The 20980-nt window shown below is 35.9% G+C and overlaps 1 protein-coding gene across 4 annotated transcripts; it reads left to right on the plus strand.

The window, feature by feature from the left end:
* The first annotated feature begins 64 nt into the window (after positions 1 to 64).
* Positions 65 to 19198, plus strand: FBXO8 (F-box protein 8). 4 transcript variants are annotated; one of them, XM_054293088.1, is made up of 6 exons: positions 65 to 103; positions 1861 to 2200; positions 4355 to 4481; positions 11305 to 11423; positions 12874 to 13070; positions 13821 to 19198. In XM_054293088.1, exons 2-6 carry the CDS (start codon positions 1869 to 1871, stop codon positions 14006 to 14008), a joined length of 963 nt encoding a protein of 320 aa, XP_054149063.1. In that variant the 5' UTR covers positions 65 to 103; positions 1861 to 1868; the 3' UTR covers positions 14009 to 19198. The 4 variants fall into 4 exon arrangements, with proteins under 4 accessions (XP_054149063.1, XP_054149055.1, XP_054149072.1 ...); XM_054293080.1 differs by having other exon boundaries at positions 67 to 103; positions 1858 to 2200; XM_054293097.1 differs by lacking the exon at positions 65 to 103 and adding an exon at positions 458 to 598.
* The last annotated feature ends 1782 nt before the right edge of the window (positions 19199 to 20980 follow it).

Here is a 20980-nt window from a genome sequence, read left to right on the forward strand (position 1 = left end):
CGTCCCCGCCGCCAGGCCCGCGCAGCCCCTCCCGCCCGGCGCGGCCCTCGCACGCAGGCGGGCCGGGCTCGTCGCGGCGGCGGTTGCAGCGGAGCTGGCACAGGTAGGCCCCGCGGGGGCCCCTCCGCGGCGCGGACGGACGGGCGGCGCGGCCAATCGGCGGCCGGGGCTCCCGGAGCGGCCCAATGGGGCCGGGGGGCGGCACCCGCCGGCAGCGATCGCCGGTGCCCGGGAGCCGGGCGGCCGGGCCGGGCCGGGTCCCTGTGCCGCTCTGCCGGGGGACGGGCGGCTCGGGCGGCGGCTCGGCTGCGGAGCTTCTCGGGGTGCGGTGCGGCCTTGGGCGGCTTCGGGCCTCGGCTCCCCGGGACGAGCTGTGCCTCCGCCCGCCAGCCTGGTGGCCCGCAGTCGGGACTGAAGGGTTTTCACGTTCCGGCGGGGACCAGCAGGCCTCGGTTGCAATGCAGCTGCTATGAACGAAGCTTCGGTTTCGATAGGCTTACGTCGAAGGAAGGAACGTTTTCCTCTTGGGATAATCGTGGCTGCAAATCAGCAGCTGTAGGGCTCAGTTACTGTAAAGTGGAGAGTGTTTATATCTAGAGTGTATGTTCTTTTTTATTTAATAAAATAGAATCCAGTACTAATGCAGCATTAATCTAGATTACGTTTAGCATCCTATCATGCTTGTCAGCACTGCAAAAGAATTGATTATGCAGTAAGTAGCAAAGTAACATGAGGAAGCAACAATTAGAATTTAAATTAGGCTTTGAGAGATAGCAGACAGAACAAGAGAAGATCAGCGATTTATAAACAAGCTCGATGTTATTTTTACTGTGGTAGCTACTCCAGCCAAGCTATCAAGAGTTTTCAATTAAAATTCCATTATTAGATGTTTGAAAACATGCATTTGAGTGGTATACTGAGTCTGAAGATTGAAAATATAGGTTCAAAATAATTTTAAAATATAGTCTTTGGCGTCGTTGCTTAAAAGGCTTCATAACAATGGGTTTGCTCTTCTTCTATTATGAAAGCATTCGTCCTGGATTATTACAGAGCTGAAAGTAATTACGTGATTGGGAAAATTATATGTGTTCTAACAAATGGCATATAAGCTGCTGAATAGCTACACAAATAGCAGAGCTTGTGATTTTCAGCAGCTGGTCCTAGACTCGTTTAAATTCTGTCTCATTTTGTTTCTTCTGTGAAATTTCTTCAGTTTGTCCTTAAAAGCAAATATGTTTTTAATTTATTTTTTTACATTACAAAAAGGCTTTTTATACTATTTCTGCAGCGATATTCTCTGTATAAGTATGTGAGTATCTTATGATCAAGGCTTTATGTTATGCTACTAGGTATGAAAGCTTGGAAAGATACTTTTTCTTTTGTTTCTGAGGACTCAAAATCCTTACTGCATTGTCACTGAAGTCATTAAACTTTGTTTCAGTGTCAGTCACTGTGTTATCCAATCATTGACTCTAAAGAGTCCTTCATTGACTCTAAATAAGGTCTTTTTGTGAAATTTTGAAGAAAGTCTGAAGAAGTCCAAATGTTTTGAAGCCTAAGGTTTCTTAACTTGCATACAATATAGATAATATTTGGTACTCTTTGAAGAAGCTTATTGTTAATTTTGTAGCTCTTCGATCATGGAAACTTTTGAAAAAAATCTAGGTTTTTTTAATAGGTTTTGTTTTCAGTATTTTTTCAATTGCCCTACGAAGACTGATTACCTGGTCAACATAACTTTGCTAGAACTCCCTTTCTACCTATTCAGATGAGTCCTAAAATTTTACTTATGTGCTGAGCCTGTCTTACAAATGTTTACAAATAGCTGTCAGTATCTAATTTGGATTTTATGTCCAGCAGGCTCGCAGATGGGTCAGGGACTCTGGAGAATTGCTAGAAACCAGCAATTGCAGCAGCAAGGATACAGTGGACCAGGCTATCTTAGCAGAGAGCCTGGTAGGAGGATACCTGCTAACAACAATGTTTCCAATACGAGCCACCGCAAGCAAGCTCAAGGAGGCATTGACATCTACCACCTGCTGAAGACAAGAAAATCTAAAGAACAGGAAGGATTCATTAACCTGGAAATGTTGCCACCAGAGCTCAGTTTTACCATTTTGTCATACCTGAATGCAACTGATCTCTGTCTAGCATCATGTGTCTGGCAGGATCTTGCTAATGATGAGCTCCTATGGCAAGGGTAAGCATGAAAAAAGAAATATCACCTGGGCATAGTAAAAAGTATTAGATTTTAAATTTGCTTCAGTGCGTCTTTCTAACCTAGCAAAGGTTTCCTAAGTTAAATGAGATTTATAAAGAGGAAACATATATCATTTAAAAATGTGTTATTCTGGATTTCTAATTAGCATGGGGTATTACTGGACATTGCTACATACATAAGCATGCTTGGCACAAGTGTACATGTGTATTATTAAACACCTGGTGTTTGAGATAGTATCACAGGGACTTGTCTTCACTTTTGTATTATCTCAAAGCACATCTCAGGTGTTTGTATCATTACTTCTCTGAACTTTGAACAGTTGTCTAGCTTAAGCAAGCAGGCATATTCAGCCAAACTTCCAAAGGAAGAGAAGTGAGAACTCATCTGCTACACTTGACACAAATTAGGTATCTTTTTTGGAAGATGGCTGTGGAGGGAGGAAAGAAAAGGTTGTTTTTTTCTCAAGTGAAATTTCTGCAGCCTAACACTTGAAACACGTTTATGTGTAACTTATGCAGAATTTGTATGTCTGGGAAATAAATAAAGGAACATTTTTAAGATAAAATAGTGTAATATCAAAATGTAATTAACATATTCTTTGGTATTTTATGTTTTACAACACTAGGAAACACTCAAGAAATCATACTAATCTTTAGAGTAGATGGTCAGCAGAACTTGTAGCTTCTTTCACAACATTTTCTTCTCCCTTAACAGACAATATTACTACTGTAGCAGTTGGGTTGCTGTTCAGGTTGTTTATTTACCTTTCATTATGCTCTACATCTCTTCCTCCCCTCGTCTGTTTCCTTGCCTGGCTGCATTTGAATTAAGCAGTTTCCCTTCCTATCATGCTTTTCAACCTAGCAAAGGATAATGCAGCATAACTTCTTAGTCACAATTGTTCTGCTGTTGGGGACTGTTCTATTGACAGGAACAGGAATTCTAGTGAAGGATACCAGTAAGCTTCTAAGTTTGTCAATATGCATTGTACTGTGCTCAGTTCTTGGTCTCAAACTCAACCTAAATAGAAATAAATTCCCTAGGCCAAAGCTTGTAGTAGAGCTTCTTAATTACATGCAGTATATATTTTTAACATGTGGGGTGGAGATACATATTTTCCTTGAAGTTTGTTCTGGGAAACAGTTCAACCATTTTTTGTGCAGTCTTTCCAAATAATACTCACATTTATACCACATTTCTTTTGGTAATGAAAATGCATCCTGATTTAGCAATAGATAAAAATCTCAATTTGCATAATCTCTGTAAAAATCTTCACTATTCCACACATATAAGGGTGTGTTTAGGCTTTGGCAAGTACTGTGGTTGCAGTTCCAAACTCAGTCCAAATAAGACCCAGGTTCCAGAACTGAAAACAGAATCTTTGCTATATCTCCAGTGACTACGTGCTGGGCCCTAAACATTGTTCCTAATTAGTTACTGGGCAGGTGCGTTGAAGCAGAACTACCAGTTCAATAAAGAATCTAGTGTAGAAGGGGAATTGCAGATGGTATCATCAAAGGAACTGAGATGAGGGACAGAAACTGATGAGACTGATATGGAGTCAGGGTGGAATAAAAAGGAAAGAAGCTCAAAGGTTATAGAAGATCGAGAGGAATGGGACTGGATCTAGTTGTTAGGACTGGCCAGTTAGGACAAGAGGAAGAAGAGTTGGGTGAAGAAGGACAGATGGGAAAAGGGCTGAATTAAAGGCATAATTGTGTGCAGATACAGTGTCCAGTTCACTGCACAACTGGGGCACAGGAAAAGAAACAAAATGTTTTAATCTGTCATAGTACCCCAGGAGACCAACTTGTCACTGTCCTCCAGTGTTCAGGTTCTAGGAGTGCCAGAGGTCTCTGCTCTCTGGTTGTCATAATGATGCCACCTACTGGGATAGGTTTTGATGTTGCACTCAAATACACCAAAACCTCTGTGAGAAGAAAACACTAATCATATAATTGAAGATTTCAGGAAAACATGGCAAAACATGACTTAATAACTGTTACAGTAACCTACTTCTAACTTTTCTTATAGCTCAAGTATTAGCTTTGCAGTGTTGGTTACATTTTGCTTTTGTAAAATCCATGAAATTTGGAAAGGAATTTTTATAATAGATTAATTCTATTTTCATAGGTTGTGCAAATCCACTTGGGGTCACTGTTCTATATACAATAAGAATCCGCCTCTAGGATTTTCTTTTAGAAAATTGTATATGCAGCTAGATGAGGGCAGTCTCACCTTTAACGCCAACCCTGATGAGGTAAGTGAACTGTTGCTGACAGTAATAAATAGTTACAATAATTGTGATTGCTTTTTTTATAATTATATCCATCTAAAAACAAAGTTTTAATCAGTGTTTGTTTTACTGTAGGGGTGGTTAATGAGCAGTATCCTGGTCTTTTTTTTGAGTATTGTACCTGTGTACATCATTTACATGACTTGCCTGTTAAGTGGCCTGTACACTTCTGTGGATGCCAGAAATTCATGACCACATATTAACTTAGGAGCGAGGCAGATATCCTAACTGAAGAGACAGTGGTGAATTGTAAGAGCATAACATTGAGCTTACATAAATAAAAATGTTAAAATGCAGAGCTTGAGTTTGGTTCACTTTACGCAAAGCAGGATGAGTTATAAAGTCTGATGACTTCTATTGCAATCACATTTTCTTGTAGGGGATTTTCACCTATTTCCACTATCAAGGAGCAAATCTTGAAGTATGAAAAAGATCTACTGCTGAACTGTCCTGAAGATCAGTTTGATTTAGTTTCTGTAGGTGTTTATTGTGCACTATCTTTTCTTATAAAACAATATAAATTTGTCTTCAAAAAAAACCCATCCCTTGTCAGACTGAAAGGTTTTCATTTATAAGTTCATGTAGCTAACTGGAAAAGTCAGTTTCTGCTTTCAGTCTGTCACCTTTCAAAGAAGAAAGCAGTTTGAGAGTAGACAGCTTTTGCCTGGGAGATAGACAGTTAATGCCCAAGTGACAGAGAGAGTCTTTTGTGTATAAAACAAGACTCCTGCTTCATGTTTCCTAGGAAAAGAGTGTACTCAGTACTGAACAAAAATGCTGTCAGCTTCCTGCGTATAGTTACACACATACATGGAAGTAGTAATTGAATAAATCCCAAGTAGAAAAAGGATTGAGATATGAAAAGAAACACTTCTAGGAGCAAATTTCACTCAGCTGATATAATACAGAAAATGTGAACGTGTGATGGGGTAAAATAAATAAAGCAGTTCTGTGAATCATTGCAATAATGTAATTTCATTTAAGTTCTTGCTTTTTCTCATATTCTGCTTGATTAAGATACCATTACTTTTATCAATCACAAATAGAGTATTTTGTAATTTTTCTGGTAGAACTATGCCTTGAACTCTGATAAACAGCATCGAGACATCAGCGCCTGGCCACTTGAGTGATTAGTATTGTTTTTCTGCAGAATTTTCACAAATTTAATAATAAATGTGAAAGCTTTCTAAGTTGATGTAATATTTAGGCAACTTACATGTTTTCAGTAATACATCAAGTATATTGCTGGTAGCATTGTCTGTCCAAATTTTTCTTTGTATTTCAAATTTTTAACACAATTTTTTCATTTAACTATCTCAGTTTATGATGTGCCATTATATTTCAACCTTATTTAAAGTAATCTTGGTATCTTTAAAGCATTTGGAGCCTTCAGAAAAGGCACTTAATAGAAGATTCGTTATTTTTAAGGGCAATAAGATCTACAAATTAAAGCTAACTTACAGCATACCTAAATTAGGTATTAACTTTATTTTGCTACTCTCGCTTCTTGTGGTTATATTTTACAATAGAAGTACAAATACTCTGCTTCAATGAGAGATGAGAACCTCAGGGTATCTCCTAAGGGCTCTGTTCCTCTCTCCCTGTGGAGCACCGTAGCCTGGTAGGAGTCATTCAGGGCCTGAGTTTCAGGAGAATTCACAAATACTGTTGCTTTAACTGTTTACAACTGTGATATTGGCAGAATTATTATTATTATAAGGACACTGTGACTGGAACGTATGAGATGACATTCCACTATTACAAATTGTGTCTCCGAATTTCCTGCCAAACTCTGCTTTACATTTGATAACAGACCTGATCAAATTACTATAAAAATAGGAATACTTACAGCCACAGGAGCAAGATTCTCCAAAGGACACCGCCCATGTCATGAAAATGGGTAACCAGGCTCCACAGCAACAGCTCCAGAGCTAGCGGTGGCTCACGGGGTAGGGAAGAGCATCTGCACACTTTGTGGTAGGATTCTCTGGTTAGCCATTGTTGTGTGCATGGTGTTGTGGTATCTGCTGTAATTTAACGTGTTGGTTGTGTGCATGAGCTTGCATAATTCATAGCAGGTGCTCACATTCTGCTAAAAGGATGTGCCTAAACACATGACATGTAATCTGAAAAAAAAAAACCTCCAGTGCATGTTTGGGTTGGGGTTTTTGTTTTGTTTTGGTTTTGTTGTTTTGGTTTGGGTTTTGGGGTTTTTTTTTGTTGGTTGGTTGGTTTTGTTGGGTTTTTTTAATATGGCGCCACCATTGTAGACAAGATTTTGGAACTTGGTTTTTGTTGTTTCTTTGGAGAGAGGGGATAGTTTAGTGTTAGTATTAGCACTTGAATATAAATATGTTGTTTAATCTGCCTACCTGATTTCTGTAATATTTTATTTTAAAGAGTGTATGATGTTTGTGAAATGTTTCTCATGCAGCGCTCATTTCATCCCGTGTGCTTATAACTCAAAATTTGTAAGCAACCAGAAGTTATTTCCCATTGTTTTGTATCCAGTTTCTAACTGCCTACAAAATATTTAGTCAAGTTTATTACATGGATCAATGCTTTGTAGCTAAAATTGAAACTAAAGGTACAAACAAGAATCTTCTGGACAGGAAAGAAGTTCTATTTTTTTTTTTTCATCCTTAATGGTTCTAACTGATCTATTTAATAGCATTTATTTTTATGAACCTTGTGGAATCTGTACTGTACCAAAACTCCCTGACTTTAGTGAGATCAATATTGCCTTTGCATAGCATAATAATAAAGTAGAGTAAGACAGTGCTTATACTAAACCTGTCTTTGCACTATTCTGATTGTCTCTTTCCGCAAGCTGCCCTTAGTTTTTGACAGGGAGGCCAGGTTTTTCTGACTTTTTCCTGGTTATAAATTGTTAGCCACTTGTGTAAAGCCATTTGTGTTAGTCACTTGTATAAATCTTACCTGACTTTTAATTATAGATAGTCTGAAGATGATGGATTGTTTACTGTGCTGTATTTCTAAGCAAAGTTTTGGAACTTACCCTATTTCATAGTGATCTACTAAGCTAGCCACTTTTGAGATGCCTTGATTTATCAGTCAGAAGAATAGTATAAGTATGTGTATGTTGTAGAGGAAAGAAATTTGTTTGTGTGATTCATAAAAAAAGTTTGAAAGCAACATTGAGCTAAAACCTTTTGATATTTCTACATTAAAATCAGAATGGTTTAATCTTGTAAATTATTAGTTATGGATTCTCTGTAACATGAAAAATATGTCGGCATTCTATTTGCAATTTCTGCTATTCTGTTTGGATCTCTGAGACTGTGTTTTAAAGGCATACAGTGAAAGAGACACTGTTTCAAATGTATCTTACATATTGTGTCCACATTTGTCTTGATGTGGACCACCAAATGACTTGATTCCTAACTTAATAAAACAGTCATGAAAATTTGTATTATACAATATCTCATCAATACTCTGCATTGTTCCAGAAGATGCACCATTAGATATATTGAGATAGTGTACTTCCCTAAAAAAATGATAACAGTGATACCATATGTGTCTAATTATTATTTGTTAATAATGTTAGTGTTACCTAGAATCACCAGCAGAAGTTGTGACCCTACTATACTAGACACTGATTCCAAAATTTCTGTGCCATTAACTTAGGCTATGTCTGGTTTGTTTTGTATGCATATCTAAACAGAGGTGCCAAAGGCAACTACAAAAGTTTTAATGTTGACTGCTGTACTGAAGTGCTCTGAAAGTACTCTTAGCAAAGAAGATAGTCAATGCAGAAATGGAATCAACACTGAAAAGGAAAAGTTTTCCATTTTAGAGATCCTGTATGGATATTAACAAATCCAAAGACTGTTGGAAACAGGTAGAAAACAAGCAAGGAGTATCAGTGCTCTAATAGAATAGCTGGCAACACAAGCATTGTGTGCAAGGAAAAGAAAAAACTGTAAAAAATAACATACTGAAATACAACAAGTGGCTTTTGTTGTTACTGTTTGTCTATATTTAAAGTTGTTGTTTGCATGTGTAATTTAAATCAACACTTCCATGCGTTAATATTTTATCCAGAGCTGTCTGAAATTCAGAGATAACATGCTTGCCACAGAGGCAAGGTTTAAGGCATCCTTCCTAATTCTCTTATGCTAAGAATATTACAGCTCTCTGAATTAGAATTAAAAAAAAATAGTATATGTGCTCATTCTGCAGTGTTTCCCGAGTGTTAAAAAGGCCTCTTCAGAGCTGATAGATCATGGCACAGAGTAGCCTACCTGACTGCAGTCAAATGTTTCCTAAGAGAGTCACCAGCTGACTGATAAGTAATCTTAGCATAGGTTTTAATAGTGTGTAGGGCTACCTACTTCAGCTAGAATATATGCCACAAGTGACCATTTTAGCTACCAAAAGTGATTTATTTGAAGCAAGGGTTCTGAGAGGTTTTCAAGGTAGTATTTGCGGTGTTATGGAAAACAGATTCAATGACATGCTGTAAATCTTGTAAATAAATTTCATTTGCTGTGAGACAAAATTTAGGAACTTAAAAGAGAAATCAGGCTTCTACTGTTGCAAACAGTATTTTTGATAGCTTAGAGGATGAAATAAAAAGCAACTAAAAACCACGGCAATGTGGTGAACTATGTTTTATTTATACCCTGTTTACCTGTGAATGAGCTGACAAAAGTACATTCACAGGGAAAGATAGTGTGAAGCGTTATGTGTGGTAGGGGAGAAAGGAGTTAGAGAATAATAAGGCAAAGATTTGTAGTTTGTCAGATGGAGATCCTACATCGAGTTGCAAATTAGTGCATGAGAAAGAAACTGCAGCATTTACTGTGACAGAGAAACAAACCTGCTATCTTAAAGAGGGTGTTATTGTCATCCTGCCTTTGCTATGTCATGCTAGGTGTTTTCTGGATGTGTTGCAGAAGTGTTTATTAATTGCAGCAGGAATGCTATTCAAGACTTCCCCACCAGGCTTCAGTTTGTACTAGCTTAAGCTAATACTTCTTATTGAAGCAAACACATAAATCTCATTAACTTGGGATAAATGTAAAGGAGATATTCTGCTGCTCATCTTACATACATTCCCAAAATCCTTGTTATCTTCCATTTTTAATTTCTTATTTAACTGTGACTCAAGAAAGTACTTAACATGTTGTCCATCCATATTATGAACAAACTTCAATATGATCTAATTTGGACTGAAATGCAAGATGATAGAGCAATACATGTTACATTGTTATCCTAAAATAGATTTTTCGTAAAATTGGGGCATAACACTGCTAGATTTTTTGGTTTATCTATCTAAAAACCTTTATGTTTTTATTTATTTTTATAAACCATCATTTAAACAAAATAAATGTGTCTTGATTAACTGCTCTTTTCTCTGAATATATAAGCAAAAACTGTGGACTGGTAAAAATAACTAGTTAATACTACACGTGGTTTTTGGCTTTTAATTTATATTCTTAAACATGTATTGTAACTATTTTCCTGCTTTATGCAAGTAAGATTTTGCTTTACTAAGACACTTCACAAAATGTTCCAAACCTGCACTCAACCCTTTATTTCTTTTTCACACAAAATTCAAGAGCACTGGGAAGTTTAGTTTATACACTGAATGATAGGTTGCCCCTACATCTTTGTAGCAGTAATGTAAACTTAAATGGCAGACTTAAAAAATATTGTTATAGTTTGATATCAGAAAATTTATGAAAAAATATTTCAGACATATTTTAAAGGTGATTTAGGTTGTGGCCTTGGTACATTATTCTATGCAGAAATGCACTGTCCTACTCATTTTACATTTCATCCTCATGCTGTAGTCGAGATCTATTGTACTTAAGTATTGCAACACTTCTTGGTAACAAATGCTGAGAACTGCTCCCAGCCCCTGCCAGATTGAATCAGAAGAACTTGGTTAGTTGTTCTCAGATTTAGATTGTTGCTGTTGGAAAGTGTGAACATTTTTTAAATCCATTAGTTGGGTTTTGATTTCTAAGGTTGTAAGGAAAATAGTTTTATGCTCTGGGATATTTCAATGACCAGAGAGAATCCAGAATATCACTGAAATACTTTAAATTTGCCATATTTATTCTATTAGAAATGTGTGTTTGGTAAAAGTGTAAAATTCTGGAAATCATGACTGTAAATTATATGCAATTCTGTATTTTTAAACTATTTTTATGTTAGGCATAGTGTTCTTATTTATGTGTATGCATATTTATATATGTTGATACTTACCTATGCTTTGAAATCAGCCTGCTTGTGTTTATTTGCATTATTACACATTTAAACAAATGCATTTAATGCATCTATTTGAATGTGGTACATTGTATACATGTGAGAACATTAATGTTTTAATGAAAGACCTTGAAGACTAAACACATTTTGGCTAAGATTTTCTTATTTGCAAAAGTTATGAAATTAACAATTATGGTCCCTACAACATTTTAAATACTATTACAATAGTATGAAAAGCAAAATACTGATATACGCTGTAAAGAAATTATTAAAGAACCATCATGCTCATTATGGGGTTCATAATTTAAAATTTTCTACTATGACTGTATGTAAAATCTCAACCATAACACTAAATTGTCTCTTGGCATTTGATTTATAATTTTGGAGTGTATTCTGCATGTTGAAATGTGATTTAGAGGAGGACGGACCATTCTGAAAAACAAACCAGTTAATTCGTAGGATTACAGTCCTACATTGTGAAGTACAGTACTTGTTCCTAAATACATTATGAAGATTAAACATATTTATATGTACCTGTATTTTATCTCAGGGTGTCAACTACTTTATGTCCAAAGGCATACTAGATGATTCACCGAAAGAAATAGCTAAGTTTATCTTTTGCACAAGAACACTGAATTGGAAGAAGCTGAGAATCTACCTTGATGAAAGGTAATTAAAATTTCTCTTAAGGCATTTTCTATTAATTTTCAATGTTCAGCCCCATTTAACAATATTTTGAATGTAGAGATGCCACTTCAGTGATGTAAAAAGGTAAAACAATGCAGCTAGGTAATGGTTCTTCTAAATCTGAACAGTTACTCTGTTCAAGTATTTATGTGACTGCAGGACTTAATAAGAATCCTCAAAAATACCACCTGTAAATGATAAATCTCACATCCTCACAAAATCTTACATAGATATTTTGCTGCTTTTTTTGACTTGATGGGGTTTTTTTCCCTTTCTTGTGGATCTTATTCAGAAAAAGTAATTATCACTTTACAAAGGGATGATGGCTTTTTAGCTAATGTTGAATTATCTAACCATTATTTGGTTGTCTGAGATTTCTTGATTGGAAGTTGCACACACCTCCTGACAGGGAAGGGAGCAGCCTCTTGGAAACTTCAGGAGCTGCAGAAGGGAGCTCTGTCCCTGCCTGGTGTTCTGTCTCCACAGTGCTTTCTCTTGTCATCAGCTTGGGGGAGGGCAGTGTCATGAAGGAGAATAGTTACTGCACCTGAATAGGAAGAACAGAGGGCCAACAGCACTTCAACAGGAATTCTCTCCTGCTTCTCATCCTCTTCAGCCTGTGCTACTAAAGGAATAAAAAGAGTCTGTAATGTTATCACCACTGGCAGTCCTGTGCAGTAAAACTTGAGATTTATAAATCTTTTAGACGATAATAAAAATACAAACCATTTAATGGATGAGATTGCAAGTTAATGTTAGTGACTCCTACTGCCATTTATCTTCCCTTCATAAGAGTATGATCAGACACTAAAAATAAAAACTACTTTTTTAAATGTTGAAACTCACAAGCAGGGTAAAAATCAGGTTAAACATAGGAAAATGTTCTTAGGTTCACTTCAAATTTGCTTCCAAATTTTTTTCTGCTGTCTTTTTCACATCTGACAATATAGGTGTGGTCTGAATCTTTTATGTGTGTTTGTGTTCAGTGCAGAGCACTTGAGAACATCACATTCTAGTGGACTTCCATGAGCAAATTTTGCCTAGCTGAAGCCTGGTTTTAACAAGACAGTCCTGTAACAGCTTCTACTTAGACATCAAAATGTGTGGCATGCATCAATCTATTCCCTTTACTGTCTTTTTTAATGGTTTTGTCACAGATTAAAGGAATCAAAGCCTCAGTGTAGACCTTGATTGAATATATATACAAACTTTGAGTTCTGATTTGTGTATGTTTTTATAGTGTTTGGCCACAAATAGGCAAAGAACATGTGTTTATATTATCTTTGTGCTGTTAGTGATAATTTTGCCTTTTAGCAAAAACAAAAGCTCATACTCTTCTAAAGCTTTAATTTTTATTTTTAACATCTACACATTTTCATATTTAAATAGTTAAAAGAAACCTTTCTAATGATATGGGTTTTTGTTGTTCCAGGAGAGATGTTTTGGATGACCTTGTGACGCTGCACAACTTCAGAAATCAGTTCTTGCCAAATGCACTGAGAGAGTTCTTCAGACACATTCATGCTCCTGAGGAGCGTGGGGAGTACCTTGAAACTCTCATAACAAAGTTCTCTCACAGATTCTGTGCTTGTAATCCTGATTTGATGAGAGAGCTTGGCCTTAGCCCTGGTAAGCAAAAATGAGCCGTGGATCAGTCTTTATACTTCTGGATGATGCTACTGTTTCTGACAGCTTAAACGTCGGCACCTAAACGTGTATATCTAAAAGTACAAAATTGAAAAATTTTGTTCAAAATTTTGTTCGGTTAAAAAAAAAACAACAAAAAACGTAGAGATTCTTTTTTTAGCTGATTAGTTTGGTTTATTTCCATGTCATCTTTCTTCCATTTTTGTATGTTCTTTGAGCTTTTTTCTTTTCTCGAGTTCCTCTTGCAGAGTTTTACACACTTAACATTTTACCTTGTGGATAGTCTCACAGAAATGAAAGGGAATATTGGGCCACATACAAGCTAACAAGTATTTCTAATTGGTTGGAGGAGGCAGTTTTTAGCAGTGGAACTGCTTACATATTTAAAAGATAAGCTTTTGCAGGATGTTGGCTTTAGTTTATACAAACTTCAGGAATCTGTTTAAATGAAAATGTATAAAGCCCTTAGTGGCTTTTGTATTATGTAGTAATATTAAGAGATTTGTAAATTCTCATTTGGCAGTGTGCTGACATTATTACTTTGGAAATTGCTATATTAAATTTTATTTCTACGGATACCCTTCTGAGTAGTTGTACGTATATGTGTATGTATATATGTATAAAGTTATGAACCTAGATGACAAAGATCATAAGGTTCTTAGACAGGGAAAAATACTTTTAATTATCCCAGTTTCTTTTATGAACTTTTTTTATTTATTCTCTCTTGTCTAGATGCAGTTTATGTACTGTGTTACTCTTTGATTCTCCTTTCGATTGATCTAACAAGCCCTCACGTGAAGAACAAAATGTCAAAGAGGGAATTCATCCGAAACACACGACGAGCTGCACAGAATATTAGTGAAGATTTTGTAGGGCACCTTTATGACAACATCTACCTTATTGGCCACGTGGCTGCCTAAAAGCACAATTTGCTAGCACTTAAAATTTGTAATTTTCAGAAACTACATCAATTCAAGATATTAATTATTTTGTAGAGATGGGGGTTATTTTAGTGCTGGTCATTCTAACCTCTGTATGCAATCAAAGTTTGTGTGTGTAAGTGTGTGTATGTGTAAACTACTTTTTCTAACTATTAACTGTGGGAACAGAACAACTTTTTTCATAATTTTTTTTAGTTTTGCACAAAACAATGCCATTAGTCTGACACAGCCATTTATGAATGTTAAACTGACATTACAGTCTAAGCTGAAAAGTGGTGAATTTGTGCATTAGATCTGCTTGAAACTTTAATAAGTTCATTCTTTTTAGAATACCATGTAATGTGTATATATTTAACTAAAGAGATTTATAATCATAATTATTTTATTGTAAAGTATTTTAACTAAAATTTCTCCTTTTATCTCTTAAATTAGTGTTTGACTTTTCGTTTGCATTTTTTTACAATGCTAACTACCTCAGATACCTAAGTTAGAGGAACATTGATCTGAATACTACAATAAAGTTTATTCTAGGAGATGATAGAACACTTGTAAAATATTTAAGCTGATGTTTTATACTATATTTATTAACTTGAATTAGCATGTTGCCAATCTGCTATTCACTCAGTTTTAAAGATTACAGGCTCTATTTTAGATGAACCCTGATGCCATAAAGGGTTATCCAGGGGAAATCATGCAGTGTACAGAGAGGTTTACATCGTTTACATACACAACTTATTTTGCAGATACTGGTTTTTGGGAAACAGGACAACTACAATCACCTGTTCAGCACAGTAGGCAAGAAAATCTGAACAGGGAAAGTGGTAGGAGTGAGTAATATGTTGCTGCTTTCAACGGGTTCCCTCAGTCTAGAAGTGTCAATGATGGAAATGCCTTGGCAAATGTATACCAGATGACTTGTTGCTAAAGCTGTTAAAAACTGACAGTGCAAGATTAGAGCAGGGACTGTGCAGGATTGGAGAACTGTTTCAGAGTCAGATACTGAATTACTTTCTAAGTTAGTCATGTAGCTAGATTTTAAACAGCTCTAAATTTTTGGAAAAACTTCAAAAATTACTTGGTCGGGGTGTGTCTTGACATTTTCTGAAGTGTGGAAGATATTAGCAGTGGAACTGCTGTGCACATTGTGCAGAAGTTGACTAAGGATTTGCCTAGATTTTGTTCATACAACTCTAGGAGCAGTTGATACAACATGTAGTTGAAGAGCTGTTCCTGATTATGTTTATTTACTTAATATTCAGCTATCAGTAGTGTCTGGATACATCATGGTAGCAAGTATATTTCTTTTTCTCTACCGTATCATGAGGTGATGTGGGAAGGTATTCTTAATCTGTAAAACAGAACTAATCTGAGTTTTTTACATGGAAAGCCTATTGCAGAGCCAGGAATTTCATTCAGGAATGACCCTTCACAGCCATGCCCTTTGCCTATGCTGCTGCTTTCTGTTTAGCACTTAGGGAGTGTTACCTTTGTTTTAGATGTGAGAAGGACAGTCCATACAAGGGCTACATAAATTATGGGAAGAAAAAGATGTAGCTGTTACTATTTCAAGTGTTTATAGCTCTGCTCCACTAACCAAAATGCATGCAAAAAAAGTACTTTTTTATTGCACTACCTTTTATCAAGTGTAAATGCCACTGCATTTATGTAGCATACACAGCCAAAGCCAGGAGCCAGCAATATTGTGGCCGTGTTCCAGACAGGTTTACAATTCACCTGCCTTGCTCAGGATAACTACTCCTCACCCAGTGTTATTTCATGTATTGCAGAAAGTCCAAGGATGTGTTCTGCAGTGGTCAATTAATCTCAAACACAAATTAAGAGTGTATGGTACAGTGGGGAGCTTTGTTTAAGGCACAGATGTCTGCTGCTATACTACAGGGAAAAAAATTGAAAGCTTTTAATGTAATTTGTAAGACCAGTTATAAAGGACAAGTGTCTCTGGGCTCTTTAAAGTGATTTGAAGTGGAGACAGCAGAATATAGTTTCCTAAGAAACACTCCTCAAAGGTTACACATTTTAAGAGAATTCAGTGAATTTTGAAATTGGAACTTTTCTTGTTAGAAAATATTTTCTTCTCAAACCACAAATGCAGAGCGAGGTTTAATTCTCTTCTGGCATAGGTTGACATTAGTGATACTGGTTTTGATTTTGCACTAGTAAGAAAGTATGAATTGTTAGTCTGGATTTCTCCTAATTTCCTGTTACCCTGATACAGTACAAAACCTTCAGGCAGGCAGAACATGTTTTTTCTGGAATAGATGAGTACATCTATTAGCAAGGTCTAGAAAACTTCTAGGCCAGTGTAGAAACCAAGAAGATAAATTAGAAACAGAATGATACAATTCAAGTTTCCATAAGACAAGGCTGGGGCAAAAGAAAACAAAACCCTAATGACATGCAGATAACAGCATCGGATCTTCACAGCAGGATTTTGAGCAGTGTTAGAGGATTAGCACCTAATTCATGCTCTACATTATGTTACTAACTCAGGGTGGAACAGAAAACAGCAAACACAACTTGCCAAGTGTGAATTCCCTCAGAGTCAATCACCAAGTAACTAATTAATACATTTCTGCTGTCATTTTTCTTTCACCAGTTTGAGTCCAACTCTGAAGTGGCTGAGAAGTAATTTTTTGCATTTTAGCAATCTAGACTTTACATGAAGGTAAACAATTTTCTGTCTTAAAAGGAGAGAAAAAAATCTTAATCAAGTGTAACAGTACTCTTAAAAAGTGAAAAAAAATTGTCTTGGTTGTCCTCCAAAAACTCTTTAAAAAACAAAGTGTTATGCAGTGTTTTCTTCAATGCACTTGATGTCTCCATGCACATTTTAAAATAATGATACTTCATTGATCCATGTGTCACTAAATGATGCAATGTGGAAATAGCTCCTTGATCAAGCACTTCAGAAGATTTAGGCAGAGGATCTCCAGCTGAATTACGTGAGCATGATCATACTTATAACTGAAGTGTTTCCCAAGCTATTGTGATTCCACCACTGCATGTCCTTTGAACTTTGGCCATGTGGTGTTGCCTTAACTCTTAACTGTATGCATTGTACGCAGCACTGAAGGAAGAAGTGAGCCTGCAGCCCATCCCTCTGCAAACACTCACTGTTCTGTCCTAAAAGACACTAGAATTTTTCTTAATGGCCATTCCTGTAAGTTTGGTAACTTCAGTATACACAGATGTGACAGAAGGAAAATTTTCTGTTCATGTTGGGAAAATGAGTGTACCCCTGTGTCCATGTAAAGTGTCACACAAATGCAGCTCATGTTTGCTTTTATTATAAAGTCTGAGGCTCTGATTGCATTTATTCAAGGAATATGGCATATATTAGATATTCACATAGCTTAGCTATACACAGCATCTGATATTATCTGTTTTCTCAGACTCTATTTCTGTCTAGAATACTTTCCATTCAAACTCTAAACAACACATTTATACAGCTTTGGCTTTCTAAAATAAAGCTGCTGCAACGTACATCAACCCAAACAAATACAAGTTTGAGATGTGTTTGTCGATTTTGAAGTAAGTGAGAAATTTGCATTCAGGAAAAAAATTCAATTTGTTTTCTTTAACCTTTTCCTTTCACTCCCCACATTGGAAAAAGAAAAAATGTAAACAGTTTCAAAATACAGCTTTAAGAAAATAAACTGACTAGCTGGGTAAATAAATGTTATTATTTCTTCAGTATTCTGCAGTTTATTAATGTTCTTAACATAAACAAGTTTATCAACAAGGAATTGCTCTTTTTCAAAGTGGTAATACTTTTGTTCTCCGTGTAAGGATGTCATTGTGCAATCTGATACTGTTTATAGCTCTGTTTTTAGAAAACAGGTATTATTTTAAGCACTTAAACAAAATTGAGGTGTACCTCCTTGATCATGTTAAAATGTCAAAATTATAATAAGTATTTGGGAAAGTCAGATTTACTTGCCCTCTATTGAATTAGGATTTTTTTTTCCTTTTAAAATATTTCATGGGTGTATTAAAACTAATAAACATTGAGGCTGATGACTTGTTCTCTGCCATTGCAAAATCTCCCACTCTAAGCTCAAAAGCACTATTAAAGTGGATAAAGAGCAGATTCCTGTGTTTCACATCAGCATGTTATGGTTTTATTTTGCCTTGAAAAAGAAATACAAGTTTTTATAATCTGCATTTAATAGTGATTTTAGTAAGATAAAATTTTATGTGATAATCTAATATTATTTATGAGATGTTTAAAGTTCAGACTTGCCATGTGTAATTAAATCATAATCAAATAGCTAGGAGTATTTACAGAAGTGTGTCTGTAAAAAACCTAAAAGAGATCACATTGCTTCTTTATCACCTCAGTGTTTTTTACTAATATTAATGTTAGTAAATTTGCAGTTTTCCTTTCTTATTCATATAAATATGCTTAGAGAAAATATTTAAATGGAATACTTCCATTTCCTATGTGAAATTCACTTGCAAAAACAAACTTAAAATATTAGAAAAGCAAAAAAACTCCAATTCATTGAAAGAAAAAAGAGGCTCTTAATTTTCAGTTGTGTGGTTCACTCATAGACCGTAATAGAGAAAACAAGCAAAAGGCTCTTTTCTGATTCTCAGCAATCAAAAAAAAATGCATTTTTTAAGCTTAAGAATAGTCTATGTGTACCTAACAGAAATCAAACATGTTTTTGTGAAAGCAGTATGGTCAGAATACCAGTTATTTTCAGAGAGGGTATTCATTTGTAAAAGTTAGCTTTCTTCTTGGCAGTGTTGGAGTGGAATGTTGGATTTAATTTAAAATGATTAATGAGATTTTGTCAGACTCCTGCCTTTACCACCACTGCAGTTTGTCAGCACAACAACCTGGGAAGCCGGGACGCCACTCTGTCGCCCAAAACTGCTTTCCAGGAAAAAATAAACCCCAGTAACTAGTGCCAGGTACGTGTCGATGGTATTGTCTTTCAGCTGCTGAAAGTTTAGCTCTAAGCTGGGGCATTTACACATTCTGAGGAAGTGAACCTCATTTGTTATTTCAATAGTCTGTTTTTGACAGTGGATACCAGTGTGAACTTAAATTTTTAGAGCAAGCATAGCCATTTTTTTAACCTTTTGGAAAATCCTATAATCCATGCAGAAGAGAAATACTTTAAAGGGAAAAATATGTATCAAAGCTTATTTAGCGAGACCATTTAGAAAGACCATCTATTCAATCTGAATACTGTATTCTGTTAGGAGGAACTCGTCCTTTGAGCACTATGCATGCCAGTAGCCTGCTGAGTGGCAAGGAGTGTTCTGTTGGACTTGAGACAGATGCATCAGTGTGTGTGCCGAGCCAAAATCTAACAAGTTTGCAATACTTCTCATGTATGACCATAAAATAAGCAAATGAGTAATTCTTTTGAAATGTAAGGTTGATATTGAAAATTATTTACAATTTGTCTTCTTTGCTTTCCTTGTGGAAGTTCGTTCTGTTGGTCTACAGTTTGAGCATTGTGTTTTCTTACACATGAAATACTCAGAAAGATTATTTCAATTTCAAAAGCAGCCTTCCCCTTCTGAGAAAACATGCCTGCCTGTGCTGTGCAAGTCCTCCTGCAGTCACATAGTGCTGTATCAAAAACTGACCTTGAATTCACTCCTGCAGACCACTATATACACCAGCTCCATCTATTAACTCAGCAGCAAAAAATCCTGCAGGCATCACAGAGATGGAGGTGAAAAAGAGTTTGTACTGCTCTGCTGCACCAGGCAGGACCTACTCCTTTGAGGGGCATGATGGCACATGTTTTCTTTGCATTACTTTTATCTTAGCTGGTTTTCAGATGTTAAAAAAATATTTTCACAACTGCAGTTTCCCTACCTTCATATCCAGAATTCAGGCTAATTGTCATAATTTCATGTAACACAACTGAACTGAAATATATTTTTATAACTGGAGAACTTCTTGAGTTTACTTGCCTTTTGCAGCATTAATCACCTGCTGATTAATGACAAAACAAACAAGGAAATCACAGAAGTTCTTTACAAGTGCTAAAGAAATGCATCTCTCAGCGTGCTTCTAGTAACAATCAAGATGCTGTATTTTTTCACATTAAATGTAATTTCTTGTTTCTATATTCCACTTAGGAATTTATATCAATAAAAGTATTTATTACTGTTCCACACTGTCTGAAGTCTGACAGTACCATTTCTGATTTGTACTAGCAAAAGCTGACTTTTTTGGGATTTTTTCCCATGGAATAGTAGAAAAAAATTAAATACTCAACATTCATCTATTACTGCAAAAATACAATAAGAAATGCTTGCATTTTTTTCCATGTAAATAAGATTTAGATATGTAATAAAATACAGAAGTCACATGATAAGTAATCAGCTTTTGTTAAATTCTTTTTCAACTTTTTAAAAGTAAAATATGATCTCCTTTTCTTGGTATTAAGTCTTCACAATATGTGTAGTTCTGCATAACTGATACAGAAAATCACAGCACTTAAAGGGCTAATTTGAAGATCTAAATGTAACATAGAAATTATTCTGGCTTCCTAGGTAAGAGATTTTATTTAAAATCATAAAGACTCTGAAGACTACTGAAAATTAAATTAGTGATATTTAATAATATTAAGTTAAATTGTCAGTCATAAATCAAGGTGTATAGCCTGAGTCTAAAGACTCAAACAAAAAAAAAAGCAAAGGAAATTTTCTGTGATAAGACTTTATTAAAGCTAAAATTTAGTTGGTTTTAATGTGGATCGAGACAGAAGTTTTGAAGAGGTGAGATTGGTGGTCTCTGTGAGAGGATACCGGGTCCCAGATGTATTCATACCTCATCCTCCCTCTTTCCTGCAGTAACATAACAGCTTTTCTGCCTGCCCAACACATCTGCGCCCCTCCACAGCTGTCCACAGGGAACAGGAAAAGTCTTTCTTTGCAATCTATACCTCTTCCACCCAA

This window comes from Melozone crissalis, unplaced genomic scaffold (assembly GCF_028551555.1).
Source record: "Melozone crissalis strain CALT ecotype California unplaced genomic scaffold, PUWL_Pcris_2 ptg000006l_1, whole genome shotgun sequence".
Classification (NCBI taxonomy): Eukaryota; Metazoa; Chordata; class Aves; order Passeriformes; family Passerellidae; genus Melozone; species Melozone crissalis.